Here is a 16,041-nt window from a genome sequence, read left to right as displayed (position 1 = left end):
GGGGGGGGTCTAGAGATGCGAAGAAATTTTTTTTAGCCAGTGGGTGGTGATTCTATGGAATTTGTTGCCAAGGGGGGCAGTGGAGGCCAAGTCATTGGGTGTATATAAGGCAGAGATTGATAGGTATCTAAGTTGATAGGCATCAAAGGTTATGGTGAGAAGGCAGGGGAGTAGGACTAAATGCTCATGATAAAATGGCAGAGCAGACTCGATGGGCCAAATGGCCAACTTCTGCTCCTTTGTCTTATGGTCTTTCAGACCCTACCAATAGAGATTAATCAGAATCAATTCAATGAATGGAACAAAATGTTATCAATGTACAATGTACCTTATATGGCAAGGTAAAAGGCCTAGAGTTCGTCTCAAAACTTTGCAATTAGCCAGGAAAAGGGGGGATGGGGCCTACCTTCTCTTAGAGATTGTTATTTTGCAGCACAGTTGAGAGCTGTGATATGTTAATGCAACCCATCATATGACGCTCAATGGAAAAACAGGGAGGAGGGGATAATTCCCATCCCCATACAGGCAATTCTGGTTGATAACAACCTACAAAGGTACATAAATACTATCATTAGTCCATGGGTGAAATGGACTCTTAAAATATGGAAAACTATTATAAAAGAATATAAACTAGAGGGAGATATTGCAATTCTTAAATAGTGTACATATGACTTGGATTTTACGTCGAATAAACTGGATGCTGGACTTAAAGACTGGACAGCAAAAGGAATAACAGTTCTTTGCAATATAATGAAAGAAGGAACACTGTTCAGTTTTGAAATGCTTAAAGAGAAATACTTATTAGAAAAACAAGACTTTTATCGGTACAGGTGTCCCCCGCTTTTCGAACGTTCGCTTTACGAAACCTCACTGTTACGAAAGACCTACATTAGTACCCTGTTTTCGCTAACAGAAGGTGTTTTCACTGTTAGGAAAAAAAAACAGCGCGCGAAAAAAATCAGCTGCGATAAAAGGCAGTGCGCGCCCTGAGCAGCCGCTCTCCCCCGGATTCAGAATGGCATTGCTTTAACACGTGCCTGTGAGCAGCCGTTTGCAAGAAAAGTTCTATGGTATCGGAAAAGCCTAAAAGAGCTCGTAAGGGTGTTACACTTAGCGTAAAACTAGACATAATTAAGCGTTTCAATCGTGGTGAACAAAGTAAGGACAAAGTGAGTTTGGCTTGTGGAAGCTGATAAGCATGATGTTGAAGAGGTTTTGGCATCTCATGACCAAGAACTGATAGATGAAGAGCTGATGCAATTGGAAGAGGAAAAGATAACGATCGAAACCGAATGCAGTAGCGAAAATGAACGTGAAGCAACTGCGTGAGATTTTCACTGCAATGATAAGTACGACTTTAATTTTGAAAGGGTACGTAGGTTTAGGAGATATTTGCAGCATATTTCCTTACAAAGAACTGTGTGATAGAAAAATGTGCGAGGCTCAGCAGTCAAGCAAGCCTTCCACATCAGCCACAGCAGACGACGAACCTCGACCTTCGACATCGAGGCGGGCAGTCAAAGGAGAAGATGAGCTGCCTGCTCTGATGGAAACAGATGACGAGATGACACCCCAATGTCCCACCACCCCAACACCCAGGCCGCGGATAGATACTGTACCAATTCGGGGAGAATGCAGCAGTAGCCGGGAGGCACACAGCACATCTTTAAGTAAAAAGCCAAAATAAACATGCTAATTAATTAGGTGCCGCCCCACATGTAAAAGTTGGCCCAGATCAAGGGAGATGCAATCAGCAATCGGCACTGATCTGGGCCAACAATTACGTGCCAGGTAGCACCTAATTAATTAGCATGTTTATTTCGGCTTTTTTCTTAATGATGTGCTGGGTGCCTCCCGGCTACCGCTGGACCCCTGCATGCTTCGCAGTTCAGTATCTGTCGGCGGCCTGGAGGGTGGGGGCCACTGCACCAGCCAACCTGCGACGACTCAGCCTAACACACCATCATCAGTGTGCTCGGTGTTGTCCCGATTCCCGTAAGTGATACTACACTGTACATACATGATTTCTACTTTATATCAGCTGTGTATTTTTACGTGTTGTTTGGTATGATTTGGCAGCTTCATAGCTTAAAGGTTACTGGAGAGCAGTTGCGCTGTGTTTCTGCCTACAGCGCTTGCGTGAGATTCTCTGCCGACGGCGCTTGCGTGAGATTTTCGCTACAGAGAACAGTTCAGTAATGATTGTGGAAAAGTATTTCTACTTTATATAGGCTGTGTATTTATCATATCATACCTGCTTTTACAATGTGTTACTGTTATTTTGGGTTTTATGTGTTATTTGGCCTGATTTGGTAGGTTATTTTTGGGTCTGCGAACGCTCACAAAATTTTCCCATATAAATAAATGGTAATTGCTTCATCGTTTTATGACATTTCGGCTAACGAACCGTTTCATGGGAACGCTCTACCTTCGGATGGCGGGGGAAACCTGTATCTACAGATGTGAGAGTATGTTAATAGGAGGGTTAAAAATGTAACCAAGGCAAGTACATGTTTGATAGAGCTATTTAGAAAAGCGTATAATTCAGATAACGGTAGTAGAATCATTTCAAGCATGTATAAGGGTCTGTCAAATCTTAAAACACATTCGACTTCATACAGCAAAACAAAATGGGAGAAGGAAGGAGGGATAATTATATCTGAGGAAGAATGGAAAATAATATGGAGGTATCAATGGAAGTGTACCAGTTCACAAAAATGGAGGGAGCTTGGATGGAAAAACTTGATAAGATATTTAACTACACCTTCTCAGAAATCCCATTATGATAGTAACCTCCCTGTTGGCTGGAGAAATTGTGAAAATCAAAATGCAAACCATTATCATATTTTCTGGGATTGCCCCGTTATCAAAGGCTATTGGAGTGGGACACACAATGCCCTACAAGACGTTTTTAAATGTGAAATACCCTTAGAAAGTAAGACCATATATTTTGGGTACGTACCTCAAGAATGGTTGAAAAAAGATAAATATTTAATGAATATACTGCTGGTGGCTGGTAAAAAGATCCTGACCAGTTAATGGTTATCACAGGAGAGCCTAACTTTAAATGCATGGATGGAAATTGCAATGGAGAAGATAACAGCATCTGTTAATCATAAGTTGGAACAATTTGATTCATACTGGGAAAAATGGTTCAACTACATGACACCTCATAGGCCTGATTTTATTCTCACAAATCAATGAATATGTTGTAATAAAAAAAGACCACTCCCTACTTGTACATAGTTTTCTCCTTTTGCTTGTTCTTTCTTTCCTCGTTTTTCTATAGGTGTATACCTCAGATAAATATTATGTGGAGATCTGTGGCAAATATGATTATATGATATATATGTACAATATCTGAAATACTTCTTATGGAAATGTTTGCTTGATGATGAAATTCAATAAAAAGATAAATTACAAAAAAAAGGAAAACAAGATCTTAAAAAAATCACAGGTAGAAATGGATCAGTATTAAAGAAGCTGAAACCAAATTCTGCAGAACAAATACAATAAGCCACTTAAACAAACAATTCCAGATCAGCCACTGGATTCAAAATGTGAAATACTACAACTCTATAAAAACAACAATGCTGCAAATATTCATCAAATCAAGGAAAGAAAAGGGAATGCTCAGCTTGATAATCTTTCTTCAGAATTGAAAAAGCCTTGAAAGCTATTTGAAGTTGCAGAAGAGGGATGGGGGAGATGTGGAAAGATCAAATGGAATGTCTGATAAGATGGAGACCACAATACTCAATGACACACACCCAGCTGAGAGAGGACAGTGAAGATTTGTTAAACACAGGCAATCTCTGTGATAGAAGTGCAAAAGAGAAGACAAATCAAGACAACAGATGAAGAAAGATTGAAAATAAAACACTGGAACTGCAGACACGTAATGAAAAGCAAAATACTACAGTTATTGTAATCTGAAATAAAGACTGAACATTAAGTAAACATTCAACAGGTCAGACAACACTTGTGGAGATAGAAAATGAATTTACATTTCCAGTTAATGATGCTTCATCAGAACTGGCCATTTCTGATAAAAGCTGGGTATCCGAAATTTGAGAAGTGATAGTCGACTGGAAACACACAGTTACACTTGCTGAGTAAATGGAGTTATTTGGACTAGTTACTGGAAGCACAGAATTACTAGAGTTCAAAGTTGGGTCATTCGCCTTGGAAGGCAGACTTGAGTCCCTGAACAATGAAAAAGAAGAGATGAAAGGAAAAGGACTCTTGAAGGGTATATTGCAACAAGCAAAGTAGATACAAGGGATGCAGTGGATGTGGGCTCCCCCTCTTTGAAAAGAACATCCTTCCTCAGATAAGGAGGTAAGAAACTCCAATGGGATCTCAGGAAGGCTCTGCACAATTGCACGATACACCAGTGCTCTTTCTCAGCAAGCAGAATCACCACCATTATTTAATCTCTATTCTGTTATGAATACTCCATTAATTTTTCCATCCTTCCACCTTCCTTGCAAAAAGCATGTGTTGGATTAGAAACGCAAACAACAGGAATTCTGCAGATGCTGGAAATTCAAGCAACACACATAAAAGTTGCTGGTGAACGCAGCAGGCCAGGCAGCATCTCCAGGAAGAGGTGCAGTCGATGTTTCACGCCGAAACCCTTCGTCAGGACTAACTGAAGGAAGAGTGACTAAGGGATTTGAAAGTTGGAGGGGGAGGGGGAGATCCAAAATGATAGGGGAAGACAGGAGGGGGAGGGATGGAGCCAAGAGCTGGACAGGTGATAGGCAAAAGGGATACAAGAGGATCATGGGACAGGAGGTCTGGGAAGAAAGACAAGGAGTGGGGGGGGGTGACCCAGAGTATGGGCAAGGGGTATATTCAGAGGGACAGAGGGAGAAAAAGGAGAGTGAGAGAAAGAATGTGTGTGTAAAAATAAGTAACAGATGGGGTACGAGGGGGAGGTGGGGCATTAGCGGAAGTTGGAGAAGTCGATGTTCATGCCACCAGGTTGGAGGCTACCCAGACGGAATATAAGGTGTCCCTCCAACCTGAGTGTGGCTTCATCTTTACAGCAGAGGAGGCCGTGGATAGACATGTCAGAATAGGAATGGGATGTGGAATTAAGATGTGTGGCCACTGGGAGATCAGAAGTCTTCTCTGTTCTAATGTAAAGATCATTCACCTAAACAAGTTAATAGTTTCTCTCCACAGATGTTTCCTGGACTGTTTTTAAGCAATAAACAGTATCAGCAGCAAGTCACATTTAATCTATCGAAAGGCACCTGAAAGGGCAATTTTAAAGATAGCATCCTGGGCATCTTTTAAAAAATGACTGACCTGTGCGGGTGGACACTGCAGGGGATTATTATCCATTTCTATTATCTGTAGATGCTTCATGTTTCTGTAGCAGATTGGTATTGACACAATCTTATTACATGAAAAGTCTAACTTCACAAGAGGGAGGTCTGCTAGCTCTGCAAGGAAAAAAATCAATTGCTTCAATATTTTCTTTCATTATTCCATGGCGTCATGGCATCATGTGGAAATAGAAAGATATTAAGAAACTGGAAAACAGCTTCACCTTCTGGCAAAATCTGCAGATAATTTCTTCTAACGTTCAACTCCCTGAGAGACTGAAGTTGTCCCATTTGTTGTGGCAATACCGTAATTTCATTGCAGCTCACATCCTGAATGTTAAAAAATACAAAAACAAAGTTATTAGCTCCTCTCAAAAGGTACTGTCAGATTCTATAAATAGCCTTGTATTACTGAAGGGTATAGCAGGGTATTTATAAAAGCGATTAGAAGGACAAAGAGGCACCATGAAATATCACCAGCACTTAGGATTAAGAAAACTCTGAACATTTTATTGAACTCCCAGTCTCGGCCCGAAACGTCAACTGTACCTCTTCCTAGAGATGCCGTCTGGCTGCTGTGTTCACCAGCAACTTCGATGTGTGTTGCTTGACCATTTTATTGCAAGATTCAGATGACATAAAAATTAGTGGGTGTGTTCTTCACTGTGAGAAGGGCAGTCTCAGGCTGATATTGACCAGCTGTTAAACTGAGCAGAGCAGTGGCAGATGGAATCTAATTCTGCTAAGTGTCAGATGGAGCATTTTAGTGGTTAATGAAAGACATGACATATACCCTCAATTTATACTGGGGTTAAAAATAGAACAAAATCATTTGATGTACAAAAGCATTTCTCAAGAACAACACACATCAAAGTTGCTGGTGAACGCAGCAGGCCAGGCAGCATCTCTAGGAAGAGGTGCAGTCGACGTTTCGGGCTGAGACCCTTCGTCAGGACTAACTGAAGGAAGAGCTAGTAAGAGATTTGAAAGTGGGAGGGGGAGGGGGAGATCCAAAATGATAGGAGAAGACAGGAGGGGGAGGGATGGAGCTAAGAGCTGGACAGGTGATAGGCAAAAGGGATACGAGAGGATCATGGGACAGGAGGCCCAGAGAGAAGGAATAGGGGGACGGGGGGAAACCCAGAGGATGGGCAAGGAGTATAGTCAGAGGGACAGAGGGAGAAAAAAAGAGAGAGAGAGAAAGAATGTGTGTATATAAATAAATAATGGATGGGGTACGAGGGGGAGGTGGGGCATTAGCGGAAGTTAGAGAAGTTGATGTTCATGCCATCAGGTTGGAGGCTACCCAGACGGAATATAAGGTGTTGTTCCTCCAACCTGAGTGTGGCTTCATCTTTACAGTAGAGGAGGCCGTGGATAGACATATCAGAATGGGAATGGGATGTGGAATTAAAATGTGTGGCCACTGGGAGATCCTGCTTTCTCTGGCGGACAGAGCGTAGGTGTTCAGCAAAACCATCTCCCAGTCTGTGTCGGGTCTCGCCAATATATGGAAGACCACATCGGGAGCACCGGACGCAGTATATCACCCCAGCCGACTCACAGGTGAAGTGTCGCCTCACCCGGAAGGACTGTCTGGGGCCCTGAATGGTGGTAAGGGAGGAAGTGTAAGGGCATGCGTAGCACTTGTTCCACTTACAAGGATAAGTGCCAGGAGGGAGACTTGTTCTGCTTACAAGGAACATTTCTTAGACCACCGTAGAGATATTCCGTGTAGTTTCAGCAATATGTTGATTGGAATGGAATGTTTCAGTTACAGGGAGAAGCTGCAGAGACCGAGTTTGTTTTCCTCAGTCACAGAACACCACAGCACAGAAACAGGCCCTTCAACCCATCTAATCCGTGTCAAACCATTAATCTGCTTGTCTCATCAACCAGCATCCAGACTATATCCTTCCCATCCATGCACCTATCTAAATTTCTCATAAAGGTTAAAACTGAACCTACATCCACCACTTCTGCTGGCAGCTCATTCCACACTCTCACCACCTTCTGAGTGAAAAAGTTTCCCCTCATTTTCCCCTTGAACATTTTCACCCTTCACCCATGAACTCTAATTGTACTTTCTCCCACCCTCAGTGAAAAAGGTCTGCTTTCATTTACCCTATTTATACCCCTCACAATTTTTTATATCTCTATCAAATCTGCCCTCTATCTTCTATGTTCTAGGGAATCCTAACCAATTTAACCTTCCCCAATAACTCAGGTCCTCAAGTCCTAGCAATACCCTGCACTCTTTCAATTTTACTTACATTTTTCCTGGAGGTAGGTGACCAAAACTGCACACAATACTCCAAGTTTTTTTAGGACCCATTGACTTGTGATGCCACTTCCAATGAATGATGCACTTAATTTCCCAGACCTCTCTGTTCTACCACTCAGCTCAGTGCCCTACCACTCACTGTATCACCACTCACTTGGTTGGTTCTCCAAAAGCGCAAGACCTCATACTTTTCTGCATTAAATTCCACCTGTCATTTCAGCCCAATTTTCTAGCTGCTCCGGAACACACTACAAGCTTTGATAGTCTTCTTCGCAATCCACTACACACCCTTCCCCCCCCCCCCACAATCTTGGTGTCATTCGCAAATTTGCTGATCCAGTTAACCCACATTATCATCCAGATCACAGATTTAGATGACAAACAAAAATGAACCCAGCACCAGTTCCTGCGGCACTCCACTAGTCACGGGACTCCAGTCAGAGAGGCAGCCCTCTACCATCACTCTCTGGCTTCTCCCACAAAGCCAACGTCTAATCCAATTGGATACCAAGCAACTGAATTTTCTTGACCAATCTCACCTGTAGGACCTGCTCAAAGGCCTAGCTAAAGTCCATGTTGACAACATCCACTGCCTTGCCTTCAACTTTCCTGGAAACTTCCTCAAAAAACTCAAAGATGGGTTAGACATGACCTACCACGCACAAACTATGTTGACTATCCCCAATTTGTCACCATCTATCCAAATACTTACATATCTGGTCTCTTAAAAATATCTTCCAATAACTTTCCCACTACTGATGTCAGGCTCTCCAGCCTATAATTTCCTGGCTTATTCTTATAGCCTTTCTTAAACAATGGAACAACATTAGTTACCCACCAATCCCATGGCACTTCATCCCTGGTAAAGATGTTTCAAATATGTATGCTAGGGCCCCTGCAATTTCTGCACTAGGCTCCCAGAGACCGAGGAAACACTTTGTCAAAATCTGGGATTTATCCATCCTAATTTTCCTCAAGACAACAAACACCTCCTCCTCTGTAATCTGTAAAGGGCGCATGTCCTCGCTGCTGCTTTACTCACTTCCACAGACTCTGTGTTTGTCTCCTGAGTAAATACAGATGCAAAAAAAATCTATTTACGATCTCCCCATCCAATTCGGTTCCATGCATAGACTACCACTCTGATCTTCCAGATTATAAAGTACTAAGTACACTTATTATCAAAGTATGTCAGGAACAGAATCGAAATTAGGTTAAAATCACCGGCATATATGGTGAAATTAGTTAACTTCGCTGTCTAAAATCTCTCCGAAGTTTTGCCAACATATCCAAGTGGGCACACGGGAAAATAACATACTCGACCACGGCTACTCTTCCGCAACACTTACAAAGCCCTTAGAAAATCAGATCACTCTTCCATTTTGTTGCTGCCCAAGTACAGGCAGAAGCTGAATCAAGAGCCAGCCATAGTTAAAACCGTCCAATGTTGGTCCGACCAATCGGTCTCCATGCTGCAGGACTGCTTTGATGATGTTGACTGGAATGTCCCCCATGATGAGGATGGGGTCATGGGGTCACGAGTTCACGGATGGGGCCACCAGTTTCATCCAGAAGTGCATCAAGGATGTTGTCCCTCAGAAATTGGTCAGGGTCTATCCAAACCAGAAACCCTGGATCAACAGTTCCGTGCAAGCAGCACTTACCGCGCGACACAGAGCTTACGTTGCCAGTAATTAGCAGGAGCTCAAGAAATGCAGCTACAATCTGCACAGTCATCAAGGCAGCAAAACCACAACACAGAGACAAGAGTCAGACTCAGCTCTCCACTAAAAATACATGCAGTTTATGACAAGGTCTGCACACCATCACAGACTACAAAGCTAAATGCAGTGGAGTTTCCAATATTGCTGCCCCTCTCCCAGATGACCTAAATCTTTTTTATGCTTGATTCAATATTGCCAACACCGGTGAGCCCCTGAGGAGACCTATAGCTGATGCAACCTGCACCTTGGTCATCTCTGAGGCCAAAGTACGCAGGTGTACGAGTGGACAGTCGCATCCCAGGACAGGGTACTCAGGATGTGTGTGGCACAACCAGTAGGTGTGTTTACAGACATTTTTAATTTCTCCCTCTCCCAGTGTAGAGTGCCCTCCTGCTTCAATACATTCACCATTGTTCTGGTACCTAAAAAGACCAAGGTAACATGTCTGAATCACTAGTGTCCTGTTGCACTCACCTGAATAATAAGTGAATGCTTTGAGAGGCTGGTCAAGGATTACATCTGCAGCTTGCTACCACCCACACAGGACTGCCTACAATTCACCTACTGACACATCCGATCGACAGATAATGCGATAGCCACTGCTCTAACACCATCCTTACACATCTGGAGAAGAGGGGTGCTTATGTGAGAATGCTGTTTTTGGACTACAGTTCAGCATTCAACACCATAGTTCCATCCAGGGTCGACAAGAAGCTCAGAGATCTCGGACTTCACCCTGCCTTGTCCTAGCTGGATCCTGGACTTCCTGTCAGATCACCGGCAGGTGGTAAGAGTGGACTCCCTCACTTCTGCCCCTCTGACCCTCACACATATGCCCCTCAGGGCTGTGTACTAAGCCCCCTCCTTTACTCTCTCTGTATACCCCCTCCTTTACTCTCTCTTTACTTCCCTGAAAGTGGCGTCACAGGTAAGACAGGGTTGTAAAGAAGGCTTTTGGCATCCTGGCATTCATAAATCAAAGTGTTGAGTATAGGAGTTGGGATGTTATGGGGAGGTTGTATAAGACATTGGTGAGGCCAAATTTGGAGTATTGTGTACAGTTCTGGTCACCTAACTATAGGAAGGATATCAGTAAGATTGAAAGCGTGCAGGGAAGATTTACAAGGATGTTGCCGGGTCTTCAGGAGTTGAGTTACTGGGAGATTTGATAGAGGTTTACAAGATTATGAGGGGTATACACAGAGTAAATGTGAATAGGCTCTTTCTACTTAGATTAGGAGAGATAAATACGAGAGGACATGGCTTTAGGGTGAAAGGGGAAAGGTTTAGAGGGAACATTAGGGGGAACTTCTTCACTCAGAGAGTGGTGGGAGTGTGGAACGTGGTAAATGCAGGCTCACTCTTAAGTTTTAAGAATAAATTGGATAGGTACATGGATGGGAGAGGTCTGGAGGGTTATGGACTGGATGCAGGTCAATGGGACTAGTGGAATAATGTTTTGGCACAGACTGGAAGGGCCGAATGGCCTGTTTTCTGTGCAGTAGTGTTCTATGGTTCTATACCCATGACTGTGTTGCCTCCCACAGCTTCAATCTGCTAATTAAATTTGCTGACGACACTACACTGATTGACCTAATCTCAAATAATAATGAGGCAGCCTACAGAGAAGAAGTCATCACACTGACACAGTGGTGTCAAGAAAGCAACCTCTCCCCCAACATCGCAAAAACAAAGGAGCTGGTTGTGGACTACAGGAGGAATGGAGACAGGCTAATCCCTACAGACATCAATGGATCTGGGGTTGAGAGGGTGAACAGCTTTAAGTTCCTCGGCACACACATCACTGAGAATCCCCCATGGTCTGTACATATTGGCTATGTGGTGAAAAAGGCACAACAGCACATCTTTCTAGGATTAATTCATGCTGACACAACTGCATTTCTATGTTATATTGACTCTCCTGTTATACATACTATTTATTATCAATTACTATAAATTGGACATTGCACAATGTTGTAGAACATCCAGGTGGTCTTTTGCAATCCTGAGGTGTGCAGCTAAGTTTTTTATGGACAGCAGTGGTTTCCTTCGTGGTGTGCTTCTATGAACACCATTCTTGTTCAGTGTTTTTCTTATAGTGGACACCTGAACAGAAACTTTAACAAGTTCTAAGAGATTTCTGCAGGTCTTTTGCTTTTACCCTCGGGTTTCTTTTTCACCTCCTTCAGCAATGCACATCGTGCTCTTGGTGTGATCTTTGCATGTTGCCCATTCCTTGGGAAAGTACCAACAACACTGAGCTTTCTCCATTTGCAGACAATTTCTCCTACTGTAGACAGATGAACACACAGATCTTTAGAAATGCTTTTGCAGCCTTTTACAGCTTTATTTATCTAGACAATTTTTCTTCTAAGGTCCTCTGAAACTTGTTTTGATCAAGGCATGGTGCACATAAACAGATCTTTCTTGAGAAGATGAGGCTCAGAATCAGAATCAGGTTTATTATCACCAGCATATGTTGTGAAATTTGTTAACTTAGCAGTAGCAGTTCAATGCAATACATAATATAGAAGAAAAATAAATTACAGTATCCTTATAATGAATAGATTAACAATCATGCAAAAAAACAGAAATAATATATACTAAAAAAAGTGGTGTGTTCACAGGATCAACGTCCACTTAGGAATCAGATGGCAGAGGGGAAGAAGCTGTTCCTGAATCGCTGAGTGTGTGCCTTCAGGCTTCTGTACCTCCTACCTGATGATAACAGTGAGAAAAGGGCATGCATTGGGTGCGAGGGTCCCTAATAATGGGTGCTGCCTTTCTGACACACCTTGAAGATGTCCTGGGTATATTGTAGGCTCCCAAGATGGAGATGACTAAATTTACAACCCTCTGCAGCTTCTTTCGGTCTTGTGCAGTAGCTCCCCCCTCCCATCCCAGACAGTGAAGCAGCCTGTCAGATTGCTCTCCATGGTACATCTACAGAAGTTTTGGAGTGTTTTTGTTGACATGCCAAATTTCTTCAAACTCCTAATATAGTATAAATGTCATCTTGCTTTCTTTGTAGCTGCATCAATATGTTGAGACCAGTTAGATCCTCAGAGATCTTGACACCCAGGAACTTGAAAATGCTTACTCTCTCCATTTCTGATCTCTCTATGAGGATTGGTATGTGTTCTTTTGTCTTACACATCCTGAAGTCCACAATCAGCTCATTTGTCTTACTGACACATTTGTGCACCAAGAGGAGTTGATCATGAAGTAAACACCTCCACATCTGCTTTTGAGGTACTTAACAGTCCTACCCTGACAGTGTATAGTGAACTTTTCAATCTGAATCGCTGCATCCAATATGGAAGCAGTTAACCAGGATTCTGTCAAGCAGAAGATGCACCCTGACCTAACATCCCTCTGATACAGAACTCCAGCTCTGAGATCATCAATTTTATTAGACTGGAGTTTGTATCTTTGCCAGCAAGATAGCTGGTATCAGGAGTTGAAAATGCAGTATTTTAAAACACACTTGTAACCCCGAGCGACAGCCATATTTCCTACAAGAAGTATGGCCACAATCAGCATTATCTCCGTCAGTTTTAAGCAGCAATAGATTGTTCAATCACACTAAAACATCTTTATTAACTGTACAGACCTTGGATGCAGTTGTGATTCTCAGCTGAAGTAGGTTGAAACAGGTATTTATGCAGTATACAACTTTGAAATCCACCTTCTTGCAGAAAGCCACAAAACAGAGAAAACCTCCACACAAGACCATCAGATGTGTGGATAAACAAGAACATTCAGACAAGCAGAAAAAAGCCAACATAAAAAACACACTAAACATTGAATATCACAGTGTAGAGTCCCTAAAAGCCAGTTAAGGAGCCAACGGCCATAGCCACAGACCTGAAGCTTTATAGACATTGGATGACACAAGAAGACAATGATCCGAAAGACAAGAGTAAATCAACAACGGAATAGTTTAAAAGAAGAAAATTTGTGTTTTGGAATGGTTGAATCAAAGTCCTGACCTTAATCCTACAGAAATGTTGTGGAAGGACCTGAAGCAAGCAGTTCATGCAAAGAAGCCCATCAACATCTGGGAGTTGAAGCAGTTTTGTAAGGAGAAATGGCCTAAAATTCCTCCAAGCCAATGTGCAGGACTGATCAACAGTTACGAGAAATGCTTGGTTGAAGTTATTGCTGTACAAGGGGAGGGCTTACCAGTTACTGAAAGCAAAGACTTAACGTACTTTTTCCAACAAATACATGTAACATTGGATGATTTTTCTCAATAAATAAATAAATATAAAGATTTTTTAATGTGTTGTTTGCTGACTTGGGGTCTCTTTATCTAGTTTTAAGATGTGTGTAGATGTGATCATATTTTGGGTCATATTTATGCAGAAATACAGAAAATTCTAAAGGGTTCATAAACTAGGGTTTACCTTTCTACTTCACCTCATCTGCTAGAGCAATTTCATGCCTCTGTTATCCCTCCTGATTTCCTCCTTAAGTGTTCTCTTGCATTGTTATATTCCTCAAATACCTCATTTGTTCCTACCTGCCTATACCAACCTCCTTTTTCTTAACCAGGGCTTCCAAAGCTTTCGAAAACCAAGGTTCCCTAAAAATCTGTTTTCCTTGCCTTTTATATTCTGACAGAAACATACAACTTTTGTACTCTCAAAATGTCACTTTTGAAGGACTCCCACTTACCATGTACACCTTTGCCAGAACACAACCTGTCCCAATTCACACTTGCCAGATCCTTCCTGGTACCATGAAAATTTGCCAATCTCCACTTTAGAATCTCAATGGTTCAATTTAATGTCAGAGAATGTATACAGTATACAAACTGAAACCTTACTCCTTGCAGACATTCACAAATAGAGAGAGAAAAAGAACAAAGAATGAATGACTTAAAAATGTTAGAACCCCAAAAGAGGACCAGACCTCAACTTGAGGACCAGACCCATCCTCCTCCATAACTACCTTGAAATTGATGGCCTGATAGATCACTGGATGTTTTCCTACACAAACTTCTGTCACCTGCCCTGCCTCGTTCCCTAATACAATTCGAGTATAGCACTCTCCTGTTAGAGAACAGTCTTCCCTGTTAAAGAAACTTTCCTGAATACATTTGACAAACTCATTCCCATCTAGTACTTTTACAGAATGAGAGTCCCAGTTGATATGTGGAAAGTTAAGATCACCCACCATCACAACCTTATCTTCCTTGCAACAGTCTGCAATCTCTTCACAAATTTGCCCTCTAAATCCCATAGATTGTTGGGTGGTCTAAAATACAATCCCAATAACATGGTCATATCTTTTTATTCCTCAGTTCTACCCATAAAGCCTTACTAGATGAGTTCTCCGGTCTGTCCTGACTGACATTTTCCTTGACTAGTAACGCCACCCCTCCTCCTTTAATTCCTCCTGCCTCTGTCACATCCAAAACAGTGGAACCCCAAACAATGAGCTGCCAGTCCTACCCCTCGTGAACTCGTGTCATAATTCCACGTGCAGATCTATGGCCTACGCTCTACAATACTCCTTGCATTGAAATATATGAAGCGCAAAACATTAGTCCCACCATGTCCAACCTTTTGATTCGTGACTCTGTATGCACACTTGACAACACCTTACTCCACAACTACTCCATTATTTGCTCTGGTGCACATCTCCTTTTCACTCTAGTTTAAACCCGCTCTCTGTACAGTACTAGCAAAACTTCCTGCTAGGATATTAGACCCATCCAGTCCAGGTACTAACATCCCTTCCTTACAGCTTCCACCTTCCCTGGAAGACAGCCCAATGATACAAAAATCTGAAGCCCTCCCTCCTGCACCATCTTCTTAGTCACATATTAAACTGTATGACCTTCCTACTTCTGGCCTCACTAGCACATGGCACAACTCTGGAGGGCCCGTCCTGTAACTTAGGACCCAACTCCCTGAATTCACTTTGTAGGACCTCATCACACCTCCTACCTATGTCATTGGTACCTACACAGACCATGACTCTGACTGTTCATTCTCAAGAATGTTGAAGATTCGATCCGAGCTCCACAACCCTGGCACCTAGAAGGTAACAAACCATCTGGGAGTTTAGTTCTCGTCCACAGAACCTCCTTTTTGTTTTCCCAACCAACGAATCCCCTTTCTCACCAGCTTGCCTCTTCTCCCCTCATCCCTTCTGAGCCATGAAGCCAAACTCAATGCCAGAGAACTGACCGCTATAGTTTTCCTCTGCTAGATCATTCCACACTCCTCCCCCACCCCACAACAGTATCCAAAGCTGCATACCTGTTGTTGGGGGGGGGGAATGGCCACAGGGGTACTCCGCACTGGCTGCATATCCCCTTTCCCCACCTTACCGTCAACAAATTGCCTGTGACCCATAACTACCTCCCTGAATGTTCTGGCTAGCAATCCCTCAGCCTCCCAAATGGTCTAGAGTTCATCCAGTTCCAGCTCCAACTCCTGAAACATGATCTGTCAGAAACTGCCGCTGGATCACTTCTTGCAGATATAGTTTTCAGGGACACCGGAGGTCTCCCTACCTTCCCACATCCTGCAAGAGGAGCAGTCCACTATCCTGCCTGATCTCCACTCTAAACGTGCAATAAGAGAGAAAGAATAAATAAGAAAAAAATTGTACCTTCGGCTCTCCTCACCGAAGCCTCGATGAGCACTCACACACCCACTCACACTTAACCCAAACTTCT

At 42.7% G+C, this 16,041-nt stretch overlaps 1 protein-coding gene across 8 annotated transcripts in view; it reads right to left on the bottom strand.

The window, feature by feature from the left end:
* LOC134348231 (leucine-rich repeat and calponin homology domain-containing protein 1-like) overlaps nucleotides 1-16,041 on the bottom strand; it is a 431,827-nt gene that overhangs the window by 254,622 nt on the left and 161,164 nt on the right. For all 8 annotated transcript variants that reach the window (XM_063051296.1, XM_063051301.1, XM_063051300.1 and 5 more), the window contains exons 4-5: nucleotides 5,564-5,669; nucleotides 5,320-5,456 (exon numbers count right to left, since the gene is read on the bottom strand). In XM_063051296.1, coding sequence (XP_062907366.1) covers nucleotides 5,320-5,456; nucleotides 5,564-5,669 — 243 coding nt within the window. The remainder of the gene's footprint in view (nucleotides 1-5,319; nucleotides 5,457-5,563; nucleotides 5,670-16,041) is intronic.

This window comes from Mobula hypostoma, chromosome 6 (assembly GCF_963921235.1).
Source record: "Mobula hypostoma chromosome 6, sMobHyp1.1, whole genome shotgun sequence".
Classification (NCBI taxonomy): Eukaryota; Metazoa; Chordata; class Chondrichthyes; order Myliobatiformes; family Myliobatidae; genus Mobula; species Mobula hypostoma.
The sequence above is the reverse complement of the archived record's forward strand: the minus strand, read 5'-3'. Positions and strand labels throughout refer to the sequence as shown.